Source organism: Elephantulus edwardii, unplaced genomic scaffold (genome assembly GCF_000299155.1).
Source record: "Elephantulus edwardii isolate Elephantulus edwardi_28Jun2011 unplaced genomic scaffold, EleEdw1.0 scaffold00193, whole genome shotgun sequence".
In the NCBI taxonomy this organism is placed as follows: domain Eukaryota; kingdom Metazoa; phylum Chordata; class Mammalia; order Macroscelidea; family Macroscelididae; genus Elephantulus; species Elephantulus edwardii.
This window is the reverse complement of record NW_006399943.1, coordinates 847,583-871,849: the sequence shown is the minus strand read 5'-3', so window position 1 is coordinate 871,849 and position 24,267 is coordinate 847,583. Positions and strand designations below refer to the sequence as shown.

General features: G+C 52.4%; 1 protein-coding gene across 1 annotated transcript; it reads right to left on the bottom strand.

Annotated features, from left to right (window-relative positions):
* Window positions 1-2,221: 2,221 nt before the first annotated feature.
* Window positions 2,222-22,987, bottom strand: VAPB (VAMP (vesicle-associated membrane protein)-associated protein B and C). The gene is made up of 6 exons (XM_006896918.1): window positions 22,807-22,987; window positions 22,531-22,683; window positions 10,601-10,704; window positions 7,112-7,192; window positions 4,771-4,947; window positions 2,222-2,383 (listed from the first exon to the last, which is right to left on the bottom strand). The coding sequence occupies exons 1-6, from the start codon at window positions 22,985-22,987 to the stop codon at window positions 2,222-2,224; spliced, it is 858 nt and encodes a 285-aa protein (XP_006896980.1).
* Between the last annotated feature and the right edge of the window lie 1,280 nt (window positions 22,988-24,267).

The window sequence follows — 24,267 nt, the reverse complement described above, 5'->3', positions numbered from 1 at the left end:
CCACTGCACCCCCAAAAGTTCATACACATCCACAGACAGGATGGCGAAATCCTAGCTTCATCCCTAAACGGGGCGCCTCACACAGAGCCAGCAGGGGGCAGCTTGACTGCACCTTCTCATGTTCACAGACCCACGCCAAGAGCCCAGGACTCTCAGCTCGGCTCACTCCCAGTCATTTGTGAGAGGACATCAAGTCCACCTTTCCCATTGGAAATTAAGGCACTGTCTCTCCACGCACGACACCCCAACACGCTGGAGGCTCTGTCCACGGCCGGCCATCGGCGGTGCCCTCTCTCTGAGTGTCTTTACTGAGCTGGAATGTTCAGAGCACCACTAACCTGCTCACCCTCACCCACCCCCAAGGGCGTCACTTCCCACACACCCCCGCCCCTTGCAATCCCAACCCTTTGGATGGGCCTCTTCTAGATGTCCTCTAGTGACAGGGTCAGTCAGGCCCTGGTGGAAAGGTCAGATGGGGACGAGACCTTCCGAGCAGCCACGCTGAGCCCGTGCTGTCTGCACATGGACACCTGTTCACCTGAAAGGCGTCCGGGGTGAAGAGCTACAGGACCAGGTCACTGAGCCTGCTCGATCTAGTACAATCTGTAACTACTCCCCGCCCAGGCTCAGGGTCTAGACGCCGAGGACAGTGAGTGTGAGGGGATGTCTGTCCTCAGCTGCCGACAGATGCTGGGCCTGTGTGCACGGACATGACTCGGCGGTGGGTAGGCCACCAACCTGGGAGGAGAGACGGAACTCGCCAGGCCAACAGCAGACTTCCCTCAGACCTTGGCCAATCTCACACCAGATCCAACACAAGGCTGACACACTTTCTTCTGATGGAGCCCGACACCTGCCACTGTATGACCTGCCCCTCCTGCAGGGTGTCCCCGGGGTGGGGATGTCAGGTCACCAGGTGACCGTGGCTCATCCACTTCCTCAGCTGAAACCATCTGTGTGCACCCGTGCACAGAAAGACCACATGCCTCCCAAGGACCCAGGACCTATGTTAAACCAACTTTCCAATGCACATTATACCTCCCCCACCACCAGTCTAAACCACACGACAAGAGACAAGAATTCTTCATTTGGGGGCTTTATTTTAGTAATTTTTTTTTCTTTTTAAGATGTTACAGAGTCAAACAGAATTGGATTGGTCTTTCACGGCGTAAGATTTACTCGCAGGCAAACTCTGGGCTGCACCCTGATGGAGCCCCACCCTGCCCCGGGCTGGCCCCTCTCTGCCCACTTGGCAGGCGCCTGGCTGTGGGGGCAGGAGTGCGCGTGGGAGGTGAGGGTGCGGGAAGAACACGGCAGCTCCTCGCCACTGGAGGCTGGTGTAAGTTGACTGTTGCTATGCAGGGTCCACAAAGGGTCTTTATTTACAGACCACTCCCGATGGCCCTCCGGGACGCACGCCCAGCGCTCAGCCTCCAAGGGCCAAGCACAGCTCCACACAGTGTCCGCTGGACCCACCGGTACCGGGCGGCGCCAGTGCACTTCAGCCAACGGGGCTCATTGGGGACAATCTCAGACACTCGGAAAATGTAAGATGAAATCGATTAAATAAGTTAAATATGCATTCAACGTCTCTGGGTAACAGTTCAATCACGTGACATGAACCAACAGTGACTCAGCTTGGTCCCTAACGAGAACGAAGTGGTGACTTTATTTCCAAGTGTGGGGTCGACCAGTGAGCACACAGCTCCCGGTTCTACCATGCACGCCCGCCACCATACGCTTCCAAGGAAAAACCAGACCCCAGTCAGTCCTCTGCGGACGCAGCCAGACTGGACCAGAGGAGGGAGGGAGAGGGCAAGTGCTGTGGAGGGCTACTAGCAGGGTGACGGGCTCCCCGCTGGGCTCCTGAGGCCCCAGGGCCAGCACCGGACCAGCAAGGAGTGTCCTGTTTGAAGAGAGGTACCCAGGACATGGGCCAAGGTTACAGACGTTTAAAATGACAAAAGATGCCACTGTGGTCGGATTCCTGGCTTCCCCATCGCTGAATCAAGACTGTTCTTTGCCCCTAATCATTACTATACATTTTACACTTTCTAAAAGCTTGTTATATTACGTTGTATCTGTGTGCGCAGGGAGGGGTAATTAAAGGCAAGACCTGTGAGATGTCGTCATACATTGATTTCTTTTTACACATGGTTATGATAAGTTGAATCCCGTGATACGCAGCTCCGTGGATCCGGTGGCCGTCGGCGTGCGGCCTCTACAAGGCAATCTTCCCAATAATGACGCCCACTATAAAGAACAGGACCACCAGCGCCAGCAGCCGGGTGCTCAGGCCCTCCTCCCGGGCCGGGGCGGGCGCAGGCCCCGGGCTGCTGCTCTGCGCGCTCTTCCTCATCCGGAGCCCGGAGCCGTCGTCGTCCTGCAGGAACAAGAGCAGGCTCAGTACCGACCGTGCCGGCGCCGACCCAGCAGGGCTGCGGGGACCCAGGTAGCAGGGGTGCAGCTAGAGGGGGATCCACCGATCAGGGGTGCTAACTACTGGGGGCCCGGTCTACCTGGAGGAGGGGGACCGTTTCTGCCCTAGCTGCATGCAGGTCACTCGGGAGTCAAAGTGTTCTCATCCCACAACAGAGACCCGGGAGGCCGTGGGGGAGGCCCTGTCAACCTGACTGACCTGTGGCTCACCTGCAGGAATGCAGATCTAATCTGGACCCCAGTGAGTGAAGCCCTGCACAGCCCCAACTGCCCACCTACTGACACCCACTTCAGCCCCCACCCTGCTTCTGCCAGCCTAAGGCCGCAAGGTATTCGGACACATCTCCGGACACACACAAGGGGTCCACACACGCTCTCTACACAGCTCTACACCCAGCTGCTGGCTAAGGAGACTGTGCGGACGAAAACCCCACCATCTGGCCCAGGTCCTAAATATGACTATGTAAATATGTCACACATCTCAAATATTTTCTAAGTGCCACTAACCTCAAGGTCAATGGTTCAAATCCACTAGCCATCCCACAGGAGAAAGACAGGCATTCTCCAGAGACATGATGGACCTGACTGGGTGGCAGTGGTAACAACAGACCACCCCCAACAGACATAGCACCTGAATCCACACCTACAGACACCCGGAGATACCCCACGCACACCGAGGTTACCCCACGTACACCGTGGGGAAGGCCTGGAAGCTGTTCTTGCCTCTGCCTCCCACTACCCCGTCAGTTATCTGCAAGCTACTTCATAGGTCTGAGGAGGCCTGGTGGGGACTATTGGTGGTCCCCTGACTTGTCTGAGACAGGACCTGGATTATGGCCTTCCTGCATGGCCAGTTCTCCCAACCGACGTCTGTGAGCTGCCCTGCTGGCCCACCTGCAAGCCAGCAGACCCCTGCGGTTCTGTCCTCTAGGCCCAGCCCTAAGCCTGTCCACAGCGCCACTTCCTCGTCGTGTTTTCCTTCTGTCCACTCCTGGGCCCCCAGGGTCTCACAGGCCCCAAGCAACAAGGCACTTGGAGGCTCCGCTATGCAGCATTGGCCTGAGACCACGGCCACTCTGGTTTGTGAGGACAGCCTGTCCCTCCACCCATGACCATGCTGGCCCCAGGGAAGGCGGAGCCAGCGCAGGGCAGGGACTCTGTGTTTGGCAGCATAAAGGCCTGGCTTGATGACATTTGAGATTCTACTCATGGGCACAGCCAAGACGGCCACACTGACCAAGGACTGGTGGCACTAGATGGAACCTTTTTAAAAAGTATAGCATTTATTTTATTGGGTTTATGTAGAGGCTATTTCTACTATTTGTCACTGTACATCGCTCAGAGGTCTGGATCTGAAGACATGGCTCAAGAGGTGCTTCAGGCGCTTCTCAGACCTTCAGGCCCAGAGGGAAGCATGGACTTCAGGAGCGATTCCGTGCAGGGCAGGGGGGGCCTTGCTGCACGGGATGGGACAGTGCCGCCCGCCCGAGGCTGCCGTCCCCCGGCGTCTGCAGTGTGCGACCAGAGGGGCCGGCAGAGCCGGCCGAGGAGAACTGATTGCACAGAGCAGGGGCTCTGCCAGTTAAAGGGTAAAAACCGATTACCTGCCTGGGAGGTACAGTCAAGATTGAGAGAACAGATGGGCCTAAAAAGTGAAGCTGCAACCAAAGTTCTTGTAGTCAGTCATTCCGAAGTGCCTTCATCACCAGGCCTGCGCGGGGCAACCGTGGCCTGGGCCGCTGCGACCCACCTGCAGTCAAGCTGGTCTTTCCAGGAATCTGTGCCGTCGATGTCCCTGTCACCACCGAGGCGCCCTGACCCAACATTGGCTGGGGCCAGCTGGCTCTGTGGTCAGTGTTAGCAAGATAGACTTGGGGTGTCCGCTAATCCTAGCCTCTTGGGACCCTGCCATCTTTCTCCCTCTCTCCTCACCATCACTCGTCAGGCCCCAGATCTCAGCCCCCACATTCACGACATGCAGAGCCGAACGCAAACTCCCTTGAGCAAATGGGGTGCTGTGGGGTCTGAAGACACATGTTCAGCAGCCCCTTGCTGTCCTTATTTTTAATCTTAAAACTTACTTTGAATTTGCACCCTGATGATGGGAGCTGGCTGCTCCCAAAGGGGACAAGCCCTTCGACAGCTGTCAGACTCAGCTTCAGGGGAGCTGGTTTGAAACTCAGGGAGGGGGAGGACAACCTCAGGCCCTTTCAGGAAGCGGACAAAAGCTAGGTGACTTCTGGCCTCCTGTGCCCTGTGGCCACCGCACGATCTGGTGGGGAGGGGCTGAGGAGGGGCCCCGGCACCCTGACCCTGGGAAGCGGATGTTACCTTCAGGTGCCTGTTCTCCTCACGCAGCCGCTGCACCTCCCCTTGCAGCCTCTTGCACTCTTCCACCACCTTCTTGACCTCAGTGTCATCCAGAGAGGCGCTCAGGGACTTGGACACTGCTGGGGTTTCTGTCTTGGATGCAGTTGTGGATATAATTTTATTTATTTCTACATCATGCTGTTCAGAAATAAATGAAAGCCCAAGTGTCACCAACTCTGTAATAAAGGACTTTTTTATGCAAAGCAAAGTAGTTCTCAGCAAACACCGCAGTGTGGGCATCGCAGCCACCCTGCAAAGCGTCCCATTTATTTTAAAAATGGATCACTTCATCTAGTGTCTTAATAATCTGAAGCAACTAGGCCCCAGAAATTATGGATGAGGCCAGATAATGAAGTTCAGTTGAGAATAATCCTTCAAGAAGGGAGCGAGGGCCGCACACGGCACGGGCCGACCCTGGGGACTGAGGCAGACCCTGGGATTGAGGGCCCACACATGTCATTGGCTGACCCTGGGGAATGGGGACCCATACACGGCACCCCGGCTGACCCTGGGATTGAGGGCCCACACATGGCACCAGCCGACCCTGGGGAGCGGGGGCCTGTACACGGCACCCCGGCTGACCCTGGGATTGAGGGCCCACACATGGCACCAGCCGACCCTGGCCATGCACCCGTGCGTCACCTCAGGGACCATCACCAGGACCGGTTGGCTGGCAGTGCTGGTCAGCAGGGCATCTGATGGCTCTGCGTGGCCTGTCAGGCTTAGCTGCGTGCACGTGGGGATCTGACTCGAGGAGGTGCCATGGCCCACACTCAGCATGGCGCACTCATGCCTCCGTTTCCCCCACGTGTCCAGCCGGTTCTGACGCACACGACCCTCCATGGGTTTCCAAGGCTGTATGTCCTAAGGGAAGGAGACTGCCCATGTCCCTCCTCAGAGGCGCTGGTGGACGGGACCAGTTTGCCAGGACTGTGTCAGCACAGCTCACAAATGCTTCGGGCGCAGGTCCAGCCCCCACAGGCCAGGGATGCGACTCTGCTTCTGCCGTGCTGAACTGGTTCAGAGCCCTGGAGGCTGGCAAGGGCGTTCCGCAGGACAAGTCGATCCGTCAACTGAAGACGTGGAGGTGGACACGAGGGTGAAGAGATTTGTCCTGCTCACACGCCACACGGGCAATGGTGGCTTTGCAAACAGGATGCCTTTGTCCCACCATGACTGTGCCCTTGGCCTAGGAGGGAGGATGGGCGCTGGGAGGGCACAGACCTCTCAGGTGTGCCGCGACATAAAGGATGGGCCCTGTGCTGGCTCGCCACCTCCAGGTCACAGCAATGAAGGGAGAGGCCAGGCACAGGCCGGTGTGAGGTCATCCCAGTGCTCACAGGACACAGGAGGAAAAAGGACCACGGACTCATTCAAACAGCTGGGACAGTGACACTGGTCGGCCACTCAGCACTGTGGACACCAGGATTCCTGAAATGATGGGAGGTGCTTGCAGGTTTAGGGGCTCAGCCCCCACCCATTCCAGCTGCTGGTGCCTCAGCGGGTCATCCTCTCCTTGCCTTCAAACTCCTCATGCTCTAAACATAAGGATTCTGACGGGGCTGCAAGAGACTCCACAGAGGCGTCTCGATCCAGTCTTCCCTCTTCCACAGGTCACAAGCCAGGGCCATGGCAGGTGAGGCCCAGGTTTCCCAGAAAAACAGTGAGCCACACGTGCAGAGGGGCTCCCAGGGCCCCTCCAAGCACAGGGCTCACTGGAATGGGGCTGGGGGTAGAGGGTGGGCTGACTCTGGCCCCTGGCATGCTGTGACAGGTCTGGAGACATGCTTGATTGTCACAGCTTGGTGGTGGTGTGGAACGGGCACTAGCGGCACACACAGGCCAGTCCCCCAAGCAAAGACCTGCTTGTCCCCAATATCAGCAGCAGTGTGACCAGAGGCAGATGGCAAGGGACAGGCCCTGGAGAAGGAGGTGGAAGATGGGCGCCATGAGGAAGAACCTTGGTGCTCGCCACCACCTAGCTCCAGTCAAGGATCAATGAGCCCTGGCTTGACCCTGCCGCCGTGACTAAAGGCACTCGCCGAGCCACTGTGGGGCAGAGGGACCCAGAAGGCTGCAATTTCCAGGGAATGAACCACTTCAATTAGCCGTCTTTCTGCAAGTCTTTCAAAGGCTGATGCCACAAAGGCCCACTTACTTGTTAACTTTGGCTGATTTTTTTCTTCATCCATCAGAGAAAGGAAAATAATTTGTCAGCTTCAATCTGGGTCTTGCAGAAGATGGTATGCAAATAAGCATCAGTTTGCAACATTCAATTACTGTTAACTATAAACATACTTACTGGTTTATCATTTTCTGCTGGCAATTCAAACACACATCTAAGTTTTGAATCCATAAGGTCTTCCGGTTTTGCCTCCTTCCACTAAAACAATTTAAATTTAATAATCAGGATATTATGAAGCGGCTAGAAGAATAATTTTCTTCCTATAACTGACAATTTATAACTGAAAGACACTCAGAATGAGAAAGCCCTGATGTCTATCAAATCAAGAACTTAAGTCTGCTGAGATTTTAATATCTTGAACATGACAAGATTGAATGCACTAGCTTTTCTGAATATTCATGACCCAGCACAGACACTGCATTGCTGAGAGCCAGCATTCTCCTGGAGCTGTGGGCCCAGAACATACGGACAGGGGGACATGTGGCTGAGGGGGCATATGAACAGGGGTAGCACTCTGGGGAGTGGGGCCTCTTGAGTCTCTGCAGAGCCATGTGCCCTACTTTCCAGCACCCCTTCTACAAGGCGGGAGTGGTCACTTCTACCCCTAGGCCATGTCCACTCCCTCCAGTCTGTGAGTGCCTTCTAGCCCACACCCCAAGCACTGGGATGGTCTGTTCCTAGACAGCAGGCAGGTTGATGGGGCAAAAGCTGAGGACCCCAGAGCAGCAAGGTTACAAAAGAGAAGGGGAGAGTCCGGCGCCCAGCAGCCATGCAGGAGACAGCTAGCCCAGTGTAAGTCCTAAGGGCCCCGGGCGGAACGGGCTACAGCACACTGCCCGTCCAGCCTCTGCAGAGCATGCACGAGGGATGCCCAGGGGCAGGCCCAGGTGGGTCCTGTCCACAGGGAACAAAAGGTGTCAGCGAGGCCCACCCTGGCATGCCAAAGCCACCTGGGGCTGGTGGCCTCAGAGGGCCAGATCCTGCCGAGGGAGACCACCCTCTGCCACAGGTGAGCTGACAGTGAGACTCTGCCCCCTTGTCAAAGTCAGCGTCACCGAGAGATGGACAGCGGGCATGAAACGCCTTTGATGGAAGGCTGAAAGCAGTCCTGCAGGACACTGCTGTGGGATGTTCTCGACCAAGAACCCTCGTGAGGGTGCTCAGCAAGCATCCAAGCGGGATGTCCCAGAGACTGGCAGATCTGCACTCGAAAAAACCCGCAGACTTGGGAAAAATGGGTTGGAGGCAGGAACGGCTCTTTCAGCAGAACAACTGTGAAAGGGCTTTCCAACTCCAGAACATTCCGAGGAAGGCCTTCTCGACCAGGCAGTACTATGATGGAAGGAACATCCACTTTCAAGTGTGTGGACAGTACTGTGGGCACACAAAACGTGGCGTGTCGAGAATTCCACAGCTAACTCTCAAACAAGTCAGGTCAGCGGAGAGGAAACGTGCCAGTGAGGAAGGAAGGGTGCGGGAGGCTAGCAAAGGGCGGGTCTAGCACAGGCTACCAGTGCTCACTGACCACCAAAAGAAAAACAATTAAAATCATGAAAAAGCACAAGGTTCTCCCTGGAGCAGTCACGCTAGTACCCGGGAGCCCCAGTGGCACAGCGGTTATGTGCTTAGCTTCTAACTGAAAGGTGTGTGGTTTGAAACCAGCAGACACTCTGAGGCAAGAAGCTGAGCAAAGCCTCCTCCTGTAAAGGAGAGCCTGGGAAGCCGACGGGCAGCTGGACCCTGTCCTGGGGCTGCGACAAGTCACCACTGACTCAATGGCTAGGGGTCTTGTGCTCCTTTTGGTTGCTGTCTAGAATTACAGGCTGTTTGTATTCTGTGGTGGTTATTGTTCACTTATGTATTTCCAATCCACTTCTGAAATGGCTTGCCTCCGGAAACTCTACGTACAAACAGTGCTCAGGCCGTTCGTTCATAGGGTCGCTATGAGTCGCCTACGACTCGACTGCATCAAACAACAACAACATATATTCCCAAAGTGTCCTAAATTTTGAGCACTTGGGGGGGGGGAACGACCCTTCCACCTCAAAGTATTATAAAAATAATCATAAAATTAAAAACCCTGAACATTTCCTGAGTAACTGGGATTGACAGCACCAAGCTTATTACCACAAAGCCAGGTGGGGACACACCGCCTTTCTATAAGGGGTGTCCTTCCTACGAGGGGGTATCCTGTGAGGTGCCTTTTCTACTGGAAACGTCCTTTCTATGGGAGGTGTCCTGTCCACAAGAAGTGGACTGTGAGACGTTTCGCTCACAGCCATGCGAGCTCATCATCTTTGTCCAGGAGGCTCGGGACACTGCCGACGGCAGGACTGGGCTACGGGTCTGGAAGCCTCGTCCACCCTGCCTTTTCACAACCTCCTGCAGCAGAAGCGAACTAGAACGCACTCGTGGGCAGTTCCTATTCTGTGTCTGCCTGACAAGGCAAAAATGACAGGAAGGGACACATCACTGCCCAGGAAATAAAGAGCCACAAAGTCCGAGCGACCCTTCTCGTGAGAAGTAGCCCTGTGGTCAGAGTGCTCTCAAGCCGGGAAAGACACAGCTGAGCCTTCATTTCCAGCCTAAAGGTAACCCTCAGTGACCACGGAGCGTGGTCTTCCCAAGGACTGTGGACTGGGGACACCAACCAGAGAGGACAGACATCCACAGTGCGGAGTGAACAGCAGCCAATCCAAAAGGGCAAACACTCTCAAAGGACTGAAGTGTTGAGTTGGGCTGGCAAGTGGGGGTGCTTCCTCTCCCCCCAGCTGTGAGGACCAAAGTGTCCTGGCTGGGCAGGAACTCAGACCTGGCTGTCCACTGTGATTTCCTCACAGTCCCAGGCCTGCTGACTTAACCAAATGGAAGAACCCTTCCTAAGGGGCAAATTCCTACTCAAAACTCTAATCAAAACTCACTGCTGTCAAGTCAGAACCGACTCACAGCTGAGTCTCTGGCAGGTTTCAGACCATGAATCGTCCAGGAGGTGGCCGGTGCTCCCTGCTGCAGAACTGCCCATGGGGTCGATCTGCTTGCCTCTGGTGTGGAAGGACAACTCCTTGCCCGTTAGAAATATCAGTACTATCACTTATCTATTTTATAAAATGAAGATATTCTTACCAAAGAGAGATACAGGTTTGAGCGTGCATTAACAAGCCTGGGAGAAAGAAAGGAGGCCGGGCAAAGCAAGAGGGGTGGAGGGCAGTGAGGAGTGGACTCCGTCCCCCTGCCTGGGCGGGTGAGAAGGCCAGGAAGCACTCCTCATAATCAGCTCCCACTGCTGCAAGAGGCAGGGGTGAGGGGAGTGGAGCCGCCTGCACCTTTTCAGATACCACCCATCCAGCACAGCAGAGAATCGCTACAGCAAAGTTTGATTACAGAAACTAATAAAGTATTTTAAAAAAGGAAAGTGTGCACAATGGTAAAATTATTCATCCAAGTGTTAGCGAAGGTCTAAAGGGGATCAAGCACAGACTCCCGGGTAAGCCCAGCCCCGAGGAGCAACCAAGGCAATTGTCAATGCATGCATCCACAGCTCTGCACCTGACTGCTAGTTCTTTTTGGTTTAATTGCTGAGAAAAATAAGAAGCATTCAGTACTTACTACTGCTTCCATATCAGAAGTGTCACTTGGCGCAAACATAGACTGAACCATAAACTTGTGTTTACTTTTCTCATTGGGATCATAATCGAAAGGCTGCAACATCACTGAGAAAGAAAATATTTCATTAGGAAGGTCAGAGCACGGTTCCTGCAGCGTCTGCCCCACAGTGCGTGTCCTGGTGGTGAAGGAGTTGAGCCCCCCCGTGCCCCAGGAAGGTGAGCAGGGCAGGCCCAGCAGCCCTTCTCACGCCTGCACATCACACACCAGAGGCCTGCAGCTGCAGATCTGCCCAGGTGAACAGCGGGGCCGGGCAGGGCCTTAACCACATGGGCTACACACACACAGAAGAGGTGAGCCAGCCAGACACTCTAGAATGACCCCAGGGGCTGGGGACGAGTCAGGAACCGCCCAGGCCCATCCCTCCACTTTTGCATGAAACGGAAGGCCAAGCAAGGCTATGAGGTTTCATGCGGGTCCCCCCCAGGCTCCAACGGCAGGGTTCAGACTTCCACAGCATGTTCTCCCAGGCCTCTGCCGGGAGGCAGCAGCACTCGGGGCTGTCTCCCTTCTCCCTGGGCTGGAGCCCAGCAGACCAGGCCAACACCAGCCAGCACAGTCCCTCACTACCACACACTCCCGCTCCCACAGGGAGCGGGGCTCTTCTCACTTGAGAACAGCTCAGTGACGCTCAAAGCTTGCTGTTCTCGCCTAATGTCCTGGTGGGTGCAGAGCTCTCTGCCAGTGTCTGGGGGAAGCACATGTGCAGTCGCTGCGGGCTGACGGGACGCCTTCTCAGGGTCTTTCACGTTTCCTCCTAAGAACAACTCAACGACAAATGTGGTCCGTACAGATCTGGGTGTAGGGAAGACGTATCCCAGCAGACAAGCCTGATGAACCTGCCACTTCAAGAAAAACCCCTGGCAGGGCGACTGCTGCTGGTGAGAACGCACAGGCTTTCAAGCAAAATCTGGGAGCTAGGGAACATTCCTGTCATCACCCTTGACCGTCTCCCCAGTCGGCCACTTCGGATGAGACCAGCAGAGGCCAATGAATGAGATTTCCCGAGCTTGTGCAAGAACACGTGCTGACACTCGGGAGGGCTGTGAGAAGTCCATGAACTCGAGCTTCCAAATGTCCTACCACCCGACGCACAATACAGACAACGTTATTTCAATGTTTACCAAGTGTAAAAAGTCACCGGCACACTCAGATTTCACACTGCACGACTTGTACAAAACCCCCCCTTGACGAGCTCGGGTATAAGATCAGAGCATAGTATCCAAAACTCTATCATCTGGAAAAGCTATGAAGTCACACTCCTCCCTCTCCAGCTCCTCTGTGCGTCAACCCTTTCCTCAGCACAGTGCGTCACCACAGGGCAGACACAACTCAAGCGTGGGAATTCAGGCCTGTTTCTTCTCTCAGACACTGAAGAGACCCGCAAATCAGTCCTCTCAACCGGTCTTCTTTTTGGAAATAGTTTTTTTCATTGAAAATGTCTTTTGTCCCTCAACAAACGAGTGGATAGAGAAGCTGTGGTGTATCCACACAATGGAATACTATGCTGCACTGAAAAACAAGGAACTCATGCAATATTATTCAAAATGGGTAACCCTGGAGGACATTATGCTGAGTGAAGTATCTCAGTCACAAAAGGACAAATACTGCATAGTGCCACTGTTGTAAAACAGGACTGACATTGGGATTGGGGGGAGACTGAGAAAGATGGGTTAATTAATGTATACTGCACTGAAACAGATGAAGGAGAAAACTGTTTAAAAGGGATACGTGGTTAGTTTTTTTTGTCCTGATGGGAGTCCAGAGCGAAGGCTGCATAGTGGAGTGGACCTGGAGGGAGGGATTGTAAAACAATGAAAGAATTTTTCTTCTACTTTTCCAAGAGGGTAGTGTACTGGGGGGGAAGGTTGGGAGGGGAGAAAAGTGCAACAATGAATGAATGGAAATGCAAAGTCTCTGTAAATTTTCACTGAGATTAATAATTAAAAAAAAAAGAAAATGTCTTTTATGCTAATGAGATTGATGAATTTCTCACTTTACCCTGAAAAACGATGATATACTGATTCAACCTCCAAATAAAAAGCTCTTTAGGTCTTGTATTTTTAAGAGCATGACGGGGTCCTGAGTCTTCCCTGTGTGGGAATTCTCAGGACACACCCTACCACCTAAAGCAGGAAGTGGAAACGGAGGAATCTGCCACCCAACTGCCAGTTCTCCCAAACCAGCAAGAGCGCCTGGAGTCGGATGTCAAGCAGACACTGAAATGCACACGCCTTAGTGTCCCTCCCACCACTCACCTGGCAGCCTGCCGCGCACTGTGCTGGTCTGCCTACTGCTACCGGCCAGGCACACCTCAGCAGAGCGCTGAGAGAGCCTCCAGACATAAGGCAGCCTTGGAAGCAGGACTGACTAGCTCTCTATTTCCAAAGTAAGGAACCTGGGAAGCCTGGGAAGCGCTGTGGAAGAGAGACCCGTGTAGAGTTGGGGGATGAGCAGCTCACGGTGGAAAGTACTTAAGATACAACTGGGATGGACGCTGAAAGGGATGGAATAAAGCTCTCAGCCATGAGGGATGTCAACTGTCTGACGTGGGAGAGAGAAGAGGACCTGAAGCACTTCCTGAAATGATCAAAGACTACAGCCTTCAGTACTGGCCATACCTCAGCTCAAAGAAAACACACTCCTCCCAGCATGACCACAAGAAAGGGAAAAAAGATCTTAGCTGTAAAAAACCCAATTTTGTTTGGATCCATAGTCAACACCTGTGGAAGCACTGGTCAAGAAATCAAGGCATGTTGTCCTGGGCAAATCTACCGTCAAGGTCTCCTCACGAGCAAGGGTGTTAGAGTACACGGCGGCCACGCCACGGCATCTTCAGTGGCTTCAAAAGCAAGTGAAGGGCAGACAATGAATAAAGACTACAGAAGAACGGTGTCTGTGACTTTTTTTATTTTATACTGGTTTATTTACAAAGTTTGAAAACATTGGCATTTCGCCATTTTCTTTTGTTCAATAAAGCTTCTGCAACGAAAAAAAAAAAAAAAAGTTTGAAAACATTGTTTTTCAAACCAGATCTTTGCCTTTTTCTTCATCCCACCCCACCCACCCTACCCTTCCCCAGAACTGATGTCTCTGAATGATGGTGTTTGCCATAAAAAAGTTGAACGTATCATGGACCGACAAAAGAACACACTTTCTTGGAATAAGTGTAGCCAGGGCACTTCTTAGAGACAGAGAATGGTAGCATTTCACCTCCTGTACTTGGGACACACCAGGAGGTGCCCGTCCTGAGGGAAGGACATCGTGTTAGGAAAAGGGGAGGGTCCGTGAGCGAGAGGAAGTTGTTCAGTGAGATGACCTGACACGGACCGCACATGGGCTGAAAAGCACAACACAGGCACTGGGAGGATAATGCAGGAGTCGTGCTGGTGTTGGTGGTGTTAGGTGCCATCGAGTCACAGACGACTCACAGCGACCCTATGAAAGCAGAAGTAGACAGTTTTATTCCTCTGTGCTTGGGGTCACTGTCAGCCAACTCACCTAACACACAGTGTACACACTGTTGAACCCAGACCCTGTGTCAGGGCCAAAGTGCATTTCTCAGCTACTACCAGTATCTTCTCATGTGGAATTCGATTTTGCTATAGCCCGTTAGTGGAAACTTTATGAGACCATAATAGAATAAATGCTGTTAATCCTTTCTTCTTTCAGCTCAATACATGCAAATTGTGACAGAAATTATACACTTTTTTCCATGACAGGCTGTAAAAGAGCTTCCCATTAACGTAATTTATTTCACTTGAATATCAGAGACACTGATGATAAAACCCTCTTAAATGAACCATCTATCCTACTTTGAAGATGTATCTGCTGATATCACGTTAAAAGAACCTTGTTCTTGGGCCACTGTTGGGGAGGTCGCTGCCCCACCCCACCCAGCTCACACTGTGATGCAATGTTTACTGGGCTGGAGACCACGTGGGGGGCTGCTACGAGGGGGTCTTGGAGCCAACATCTGGGATCAGTGTGACGAGACTCGTGTGTATGGTGTATGTACATATGTATGTGGGGGTGGGGGAAAGAGAGGCTGCTGGCTCCTCAGAGATGAAGACTTGATTAAATACATCATAAAATCACCTTCCCAGAACCAAGTTGCAGATCACTTTGGTCTGCATTGTAACAGTAATAGCTAAGAGGATACAGTGTAACAAGCCAAGGTTTTCACGTCTGTCTCCCTCTGGGAACGTCACCATCTTCTGCTCATCCAGCCCCACCTCCATCCACTGGCATGCTAACAGATGGAGTCCAGCCCCAGACACCGGCATCACGGCTCTAAGAGGGGCAGGGGCAGTGAAGGGGAGGAGGGCTTCCCCCAAACACGTCCTTGCACTCCCTGCCCATGGGCAGATGCTGTCCCTGCTTCTCCTGCCCCCTGACCACAGTGCTGGCAGTAGAACCTGGAGTCCTGCAGACCAGGATCCTCACGCCAGGCCTCACCTGCTGGGCGCTAATCTGTGTCTGTTTTACCGGTAACTGGTTTGTACCTTCTTCCCTCCCAACATTCAAAATATAAAACCCAAACCCACTGTCTTGGCATTCGATCACACTGAGTTACGTGACAGGACAGAGAGGAACTCACCGCCCCATAGGTTTCCGTCATCTTTACAGACACAGACTGCCTCATCGCTAAGCTGTGGAGCAGACTGTGGGTTTGAACCACTGACCCTCTGGCTAGCAGTGAGGGCGTTCACCAGCACACCGCGATCCCATCGTCTGCAGCACCATGGAGTCAATTCCCACTCAGTGGCCGTCCATCGGTTCCTCGGCTGGGTATCTTTACGAAGGAAACTGCTCAGCTTTCTCCCGTGGAGCAGCTGGTGGATTTGAACTGCTGGCCTTTCAGTGAGCAGACTGACATATAACACACCACCACCACAGGAGCCCTTCACACTCACACTCGCTTGATGCCATCAAGTAAACTAACTCAGCGGCCCTTCATCTGGTTCCTCTGAAGACTGGTCACCTTTCTCCCGTGGAGCAGCTGGTGGATTTGAACCATCAAAGCCTTTGCTGCTTCTTGATCAGCAAAGCAGTAAACTGCAGACAGTGCTACCAGACCTCCTTGTGTGCCGCTGAGTCAGGACTGACCCACAGCTGGCCCCCCAGCGGGTGTTCAGAGGCAGTTAATCACACAGGAGGGGACTGCACACCCTCCCCGCGTGGAGCAGCTGGTGGATTCAAACTGTATGCCTTCGGGATGGCAGTGCAGCTTCTTACCACTGGGCCACTAGAGCTCCTCAGGGCCCACCAAAGAGACTTAAATGGATGTCAGAAGAAACTCTAAATATTGCACTAGAGCATCAAGAAGCCAAAGCAAAGGAAAGAAAACAGAAGGAGCTGAAAAGAAGATTTCAAGGAGCAGCTCGAAGACAAAGCAAAGTATTATAAGAAAATGTACAAAGAGCTGGAGCAAAAAAAATCAAAAGGGCCATACTCACTTGGCATTTCTGAAACTGAAGGAACTAAAGAGCACAGCTGTGAGCTGAAATAGGAAGATTGGCGGATGACCCAGGAAGCCTTAAAGAAGATGGAAGGAGCAGAGTCATGTACAAGGAAGGATTGGCTGGTACAGAAGAATTTCAGGAAACTACATATGAAAAAGAGGCAATGGTGAAGAAAGAAGAAATTCCGGATGCTCTGAAGGAACTGGCAAAAAACAAGGATCGCCAAGAGAACAAACAGGTCTATCTTGGAGAGTGTGAAACCAAGTTGCTCCTTGGAGGCAAGGATTTTGAAGCTCCGCCTCACAGACTTTGGGCACATGGCCAAGAGGGATCAGTCCTTGGAGAAGAACATCATGCTCCGAAGGGTGGAGGGATAGTCCAGGAGAGGAAGACCCAGGATGAGATGAACTGACACAGAAACTGAAGTAAGGGGGGTAAGTGTGTCAGAGTCAGTGCGACTGGCTCAGGACAGCACCGGATTCAGAGCTTTTGCACACACGGTCACTATGAATCACAGGCGATGTGATGGCACATACCAACAACAACTGCCATTAAGTGGATTTTGCCTCCCAGGGAGCCTGGGGGTCAGGGTAGAAGTCCGTTCAGAGCTGTAATCTTTCCAGGAGCACATGGCCTCATCTTTCTCCCACACACTGCCTTGTGGGTTTGAACTCCTGTCTGTTTTGTAAGTGGTGCTTAACCGATGCACCACCAGGGCTCCTTCCAACATTCAAAGCCCTCTTAGACTCATGCCTCCTCGAGGAATGCCCACCCCATTCTGGGTCCTCTCTGCCCCCCCGCGTGATGACCAGTTTCCACCTGCTCACCCAGCCTGCTCTGGCCCCCCTTCCCTTTAATACACAGCCATGATTACTGGACTGCTCAACAAAACTGTGTCCATGTGGAACAACCCACATCCCCACTGGGAAACCCAAGCTCGTGCTCCTCATCAGCCCAGGACAGCCAGGGGCACCACAGCAGAGAAGCCTGGCTCTGGAGCCGGGCTGTGCCTTTTCACAAGGAAACCATATTCCTTTAGGATTCACCTCCTCGAGACCCAGGGCTGAGCCCCAGTCCGGCAGGTACAGGACCAACTGCAGGTCCGCTTGTGCGGAGGGCAGCAGGGCTCGTCCCGGCATCCCCATGCTGCCCTTTGAGCTGGTAGGTACACCACTGGTGGTCAGCCTGACTGAAGTGTACAGAGAAGGGCACATGGTCACGGCCAAACCACAGGGCAGGCCCACCCTTTGTCATAAACTGGGTCTTTAACTCTTCAAAAGCCCAGTCTCTGTCCTTGTCTCCTCCGCCACTTCACACTGAAGACGTCCAGATGTCCTCCTGAGTGCATGCTTGTTGGACCGTGATCACCTGCATTCCCGGTGTCCTCTCAATCTGTTCCTAATGTGTTCATCAATGTGGCCCTGATGCCCCATCCGCCCTTCCCTGTCGTCACCCTGCGTCTTGTAGCCCTGCTCTAGACAGTCTGGAATGTCAGCATCTATTAACAACCGGCCAAGTGCTGTAAGAGTCAACAGCACCAGAGCTCTCAGGGACCGTCACTACAAAGGGACTGTAAGCCTTGTGAAGAAATTCCACTGTGATGCCTCTAACACAGGGCGGCCCAAGTTCTGCTCTCAGGTGAGCTTGAGCGAGAGGGGAGGTGACCTGCCAGGTGTTGCTGTCACCAGGTGCGATCGAATGTGTTCCGACTCTCATAGTGACCTTTCGTGTAAGAGAATAAAGCCCAGCTGGTCCTGGGCCACCCTCCCCCCAGCGCTGTTTGATCCGGTTACTGCAGAGACTGTCCACACAGCTTGTGAAGCCACTCCTCTTTTTCTCTGACCGTCTCCTCTTCCTAGCAGGCTGTCCTTCTCCAGTGACCAGTCCACCACGTGAGGTATGCTCCATGTACCTCGTAGGCCCCCTCATTCACGGCATTTGAAGTCAAAGCATAAACTGCATCATTCTCTTAAAAAGTGAAGCACTGGGTTCATCTTAAGAAACCCAAACACAAAGACAATTAAGTGGCATTTCTGTGGGTAATATCTTTTTTTTTTTCAAACCAGAATCTCATCTGGTGAAAAAGATTAAAATTATCCTTTAAGTACGAATGAATGTGAGTTGTTCTTATCTGAGAGTAATAATAAGGTGGGTTCATGAAAACCATTTATAAGGTAGTTTCACTTATCAGAGACTTCCAAAGCCACGATCAAACAAAGAGTGTTGCTGCAAAGAAGCCCACGCTCCCCTAATTCAGCTTCTGCTATCAGCACCTGACACACTGGCCTTCTCCACTGAGGGCCTAGTGCCCGCCCCACACTCACCACCCAAGCAAGGCGGGGTGACCGCACGGGCTGCAAAGAGACTTAATTACAGCTGTGAGATCACCTTCTTATATGAACTGACCAATGTTCCTATGCTGTTACTCCCCGGGATTTGACTGGAAGAATGTTACGCTTTTTAGGGAATGGAATGAGTGCTGAGCAAGGTGGATGGTCAGGAGAGAAGGCTGCTCCATGTCTATTCCCGCTTGGAATCCAGATGCAGCCATGACGAGAAGGGTGCTTGCTGGGGCTCACTCAGTGCAGTGTGTCTATGCCTGTGTGGCAGGCCTGACTTTCCGAGGCCACCCTTCCCATGCACCCCTGTCACAGCTGCGTCTCTAATATGCTCAGTACACAGGCAACCAACGTGCACAAATGAACTGCGAATGGAAGAGTGCTTGCTATGTTAGTGAAATGAGAATCCAGCAAGGGTTATAAAAATATTAAACTTAATATCATATTACAGGAAGCCTAAGTATTTCTGATGGGCCTGTAATTTTACCACTTCACCTGCTGTATCCGCTGGCAACTGTGGCTTAGAATATTAATGGAAAACTCCCTCATTATCAAGCTCCAGTATTAAAAATAAAAAAGGAAAGGGGGAGAAAAATCCACAACCACTAACAGCTTACTACAAAAATGTTTTTAGAAATGATCTGCCTTAGCAATATTTTACCACCGTACAGTTCAGAAAACAGATTTAATTTTGTCGAGTTAGAATAAATCGGGAAGCCCCCCACTGCTACAGACAATTCAGTAATTTGAAAAGTTCTATTTTCCTTGCATTTAAAATCTCAGGGGGGAAAAATTCAATCTCTTCTTCACCAATCTCCATTTAAGTGTTCCTATTTTGCTGAGGTCCAAATGTGAATAATTCAAAACCATCTCTGGTAGATGGTGTGTATCAAGGACTAAGAGGCCGAAACCATAGCATTCTCGCCCAGTTGGTGTAAACAGCACATGCCGTGTGCCCTTCACCCAACGACCACATAGAGAGAGTGAGTCAGGCTGGCACCCCGCAGAAGGCTAAAAGGAAGCCCTCAAATTGCCAACCCTAAAACCAATCCCCAAATACTCCTCCGGGGATATCACACATTTAAATCTGCTGACCAGAAAGTGTATGTGATCCTTGTGTCACACCCGGACTTCTCCCCCTAAATCTATGAAGGGAGTCTATTGGGGCTTTTTTCCCAGGACCTAGTGAGTAGTTTGGAGCCCTGGCAGGACAGTGGCTAAGCTCCTGACCACCAGTAACCGAAAGGCTGGCTCTCTGAAGAAGGGACATCAGTAAATATGGTGGCTGGGAAACCCTGCAGGCAGTTCTCCTGTCCAACAGGGACACCAGCAGCTGAGGTGGACGTGACAGCAGGGCACTTGGGCTTTTGGTGAGTAAGTGGTTTGGCACCTTCTACAGAAAACAGCAGGATCCGTGAAGACTTCTGAGGTGGTGGTGGAGCCCCTTGAACGTGACAATAAACTGAAAGCAGAGAAGAGCACTGCACTCTTCTCAAAGCCACTGGCACTCTGAAAGCCTGACTCCCAGTGTCACTACCTGGGTCTGGTGCCTTCAAAGTCTGGGTCCCTCTGGCCAGAGAGCACCGGCACCTTCCTGCCTGGCTGGAAGGGGGGCTGAGAACCTCCTGAACTGCAGGTATGTGCCCAGGGCTTCCTGAGGGCCAGTGGAGCAAGTAGCCACCACACCTCCTCGGGTGCACGGTCAGTCTGTGTGAGGACGATTTCTCTAAATTCACTAGAGGATTTTTATGAGAACACAAATGCTGGCACAGACCCAGGTAAAAAGTACATAAATTAATAAAAAGTATACAATTGTTTGATTTCTACAAAGGCAATTCAAATATCATACAATCTACCTTCAACAAAAGCAAGCTGGTTTCTGTTGAGTTTGGTGGAGAGAACAACGCAATGACAGCTGTATGTCGCGCTCCCCGTACTCCCTCCTGCCCGCACTGCTCCACGTGCACCTGGCCATGACCACACCCTGCACACGGGCACCCTGCACACGGGCACCCTGCACACAGGCACCCTGCACACGGGCACCCTGCACACGCACACCTGTGCCTTCTGCTCACAGGACCCCGGGGACCGCACTGGCAGGACACCATGAATGGTCCTCATAGAAGTACCAGCTGCAGACACTCTGGGAAGAGACGTTACCCTTCCTGCATTTCACAAGTGAGAAAAGCACAGCCAAGGAGGTGAGTGGATTTGTCAGAGATCAATCAACGGGTTCTACTGTTCAGGTCCCCTGGCCCCCGTCAGGCCCTCTGGGCTGCTCTGTGGTCAAGGGAAGGTCAGCCGCTGGTGCACCCGCACTGCCAGAGCTAGTGGCCTCCTTGTCCTCCAGCAATGGAGCTGGCCATTTCCACCCTCAGAGGAGGGCTGGCTCCCGCTTACCAGCCAGAGCACAGACCACAAACACCAGCACTGCCAGCCGCTACAGCCCACGTGACCTTGGGCAGAGATGGCCACTCCATGTGTGTTAGTCCTAGACAAAGGACAGCCACAACCACAGACTCTTGGGACTTTCTCTGCAGGTCCCCAAAAGCCTAGACTCCAAGAGTAGTGATCACTTCTGTGAAAAGCCTTCCATGGGAGAGGCACACCCATGCTGAGAGAGGGTACTACACAGCACACCCCCTTTCACACCTTCCATCGGACACAATGCTGCGTGCCCACGGCCACTGGGAAGTTGGCACAACTTCTCGACTGACAGGTTCACTCACATGTGATGTGGAAGGAAATCGAGAGGAATATAAAAGGATAAAAGAGAATAAAAAAATTGCTTCACCGCCCTCGTTTTAAACAGGAAACCTTAAACTATGTGCTTGCGCAAGAGAAACACCCCCCTCCTCCAGGGGTCATACACGGCCGTTCCAGGGGCTTCAGAGCCAGGCACATATGTCACTGGGCTGTCACCGCTGGTTTTGGGATCCTATGATGACCACATCTCCCCTGCACTAAGATGAGGGAGTAGAGCATCCCCACAGGGCAGAGAAGCTGCACGAGACGACACAGGCCCAGGGCAGGCGAGGACCCTGGGCTCCTCGCTCCTTGGGTTTAATGACTGCCTCGGAAAGTGCCTGGCTGGCGTGGCCCCACAGAGAGAGGCCAGCAGCCACAGGTGATGAGTTTGCAGAATGGGTTGGATAATGAAACACCTTCTATTTTTCCAAAGAGGTGAATCATTTTCTTTTAGGTGTCAAATGAATAGCCAAATGTATCACAGTCAAAACCCATCACGGAAAAAGCCAGACAGGCACTCATTTCAAACCAGGAGCAGCTTCTAATGATGCAGGAAGTCTCAGTGACACCAAGTGACCCGACGGAAAAGATCACACATGCTCTCCCACAGCATCCTGCTTCCCTAAGTTTCAACAGCTCCACGTTGAGTCCATTGCCAACACCCGTCTGTCTACACACCAGCTCACCAGGTCCTTCTCCTTAATTCTGAAAATCAATTCTCAACCAGGCACAAGACTGAACTTCAGAAAATAAACATCCTCTCAAAGAGAGGGGAGAGAAAAAAACCAACTGGCATTCTTGGGAGCTATTCCAGTTTCCTCAGCCCACCGCCCCTCAGCTTTTCAGATGCAGCAAAGCACCACGTAAAGTACAGTCACAAGCCATGGAAAGTGACATGAGCCTGATGTCAGAAATCATTTAGCTTAAGGAAGAAAATAACTCCATTTAGCTTTCTCCCACAGAGTAAAATTAAATTTGTTTAGTACTTTTTTATTTATTGCCAAAGGGCAGATTTCATCTGCAGAGAGTGAAAAAAAAAACAAAAACCCCAAAATCCCCTCCTTCTGAAGTCCAGTCTGAAGTTACCATTTTACTTCTGTTCTAACTGAAGAACAAAGGCTGTAAGCTTTAAACCAAAGAGGCATCAATCCTGCCCAAACAGAGGGCGGGGGAGACCCACTCACCTGTCCATCGAGGGCTAGAGGCCTGGGGGAGGGGGTCTATCGTCTTAATCAGCTGCAGGACCACAGCAAGCCTCACAAAGCCCACCGGTCCTGCAGGGCCCCTCAACCCACACTGCCGGGCTGCAGGCAGGACTTACCGGATACGTTAATGGACGTGCCGGCATCTATGATCCCACTGTTGGGCCTCACACAGTACCGACGCGGGGCCGTGGTCTTCACTTTAAAACACACATTGCGGTCTGTTGGGTTGCCCAGTTTTAAATTGGTGGTGACCACGTCGGTGAAGGGACCTGTGGAATGAGACAGAGACTGGTTGGGCATCGCCTACAGAAAGTTCAGAGGGCAGCTCATGGCGGTCAGGGGATGAGAGGGAGCTGGCATGTGGTTATGGGGAGAGTCAGGACTTGAGTTACCGGTGGTGTGTTGCCATGTGGCAGCAGGGAGCTGCGGCGGGCACGCCAACTCTAAGGACGGGCATCCGCCCTGCTCTCGTGCCACCACGGCACCAGTGAGGGCCCTGGCACACAGGGGCTCTACAGAAGAGGAACGAGGCTCAGGGAGGACCACGGACGTGTGCCAGCCCCCACTCCTCATCGGTGGGAGCTCCCGACTATGCTGTCACAGCTTCCCTGACAGCGACCTGGACACCTGCAGGGCAGGAAAGCTGAGACCTAGGCACGCAACGACCACAAGTACAGAGTGTGACGAGGGAAGCAGGCACACGAGCACGTTTCGGGGTTGCGAGGTCTCCTGGGACCCCAACCACATGGTGGAGCGATGAAGGAATGAGGACAGCTGCCACCGTGGCCGGAACGCTGCAGTGTCAGCAGCCGGCCACTCAGAAGGCCGAGACACAGAGCGGCACCAGGGGCGTTTTAGTAGTGATTTTAATCGCAACTTTAGTAGATTTAAGAATAAAACATGCTTAATCTGGAACAAGAGGTGTACTGCAAATGGAACTGGAAGAGGGAGGGAAGAAGATGCAACAATGAATGAATAAAAAATACTAAAAAGTGGCCTAGTGGCAAGAAATTACACTGCAATCTCAGAGGCAAACTGTTCAAATCCACCAGAGGATTTGCGGGAGAAGGAGGGACAATCTCCTCCTGTACCAGTCAGATCTGATTTGATGGTACACACAAAAACTAAAAATAAAAAAAAAAAATACTAAAAAAAGAGTATATGTGCTTCTCCAATAAAAAAAAAATGTATTAAGAAAAAGCTAACAAAAAAGACCAAACACCTTTCCTTTGTCTAATGAGGTAACTAATCTTAAAAACACAGGTAGTGTGATGGGTAAGGGTCTCCAGGCTGAGTCATGATTCCCAAGGGTTTGGCAGCCAGGTAAGACGCAATCATCCCCCACCATGTGACCCTAATGGGACTAGGCAACACTTTATCAGGGAGTTTCCTCAGAGGTGTAGCCGGGATCCAAGGGGGTACAGATGAACCTGGCTCCTGCTGGTGGAGACTTCCAGAGTGCATGCTGTGTGTATCTCCTAGTGTTTCTCCTAGAAGAAATTGTGCATAAGCAAATGCGAAGTGGCTGATTCCCAGACTGCCCCTCTGACGTGCACATCAATCACACGGGAACAAATATGTACAAGGACACCCTGGCAGAGTGCAAGTGGGTGTTGTGGCTTACACCTTTCACTGCTATTGCCATAAACAATGTACACATGCATGGAGGTGAGGCATCACACTGGCACCGTTCACATTATTTGGAAACCTGCTGTTTTGAATCTGATCTGATACCCCACCTTCTGGGTTATGAATGAGGCAGGTGAGAGGGAGGCGGAGAGGGACCCCTATGAGAATGCAGACCATCTGGCGTGTCCTCTGGACAAAGTCTTGGCCTCATTTTCTTCAAGGAC

What these genes read in the sequence shown, in the direction of transcription:
- VAPB (XM_006896918.1), bottom strand. Translation starts at nt 22,987, where the DNA reads ATGAGGAGTGGGGGCTGGCACACGTCCGTGGTCCTCCCTGAGCCTCGT. An exon ending in CAGCAGAAAATGATAAACCA is followed by an intron (nt 4,948 to 7,111) that starts GTAAGTATGTTT and finishes ATTTCTGAACAG; the next exon opens with CATGATGTAGAAATAAATAA. An exon ending in AGGAGAACAGGCACCTGAAG is followed by an intron (nt 2,384 to 4,770) that starts GTAACATCCGCT and finishes TTGTTCCTGCAG; the next exon opens with GACGACGACGGCTCCGGGCT.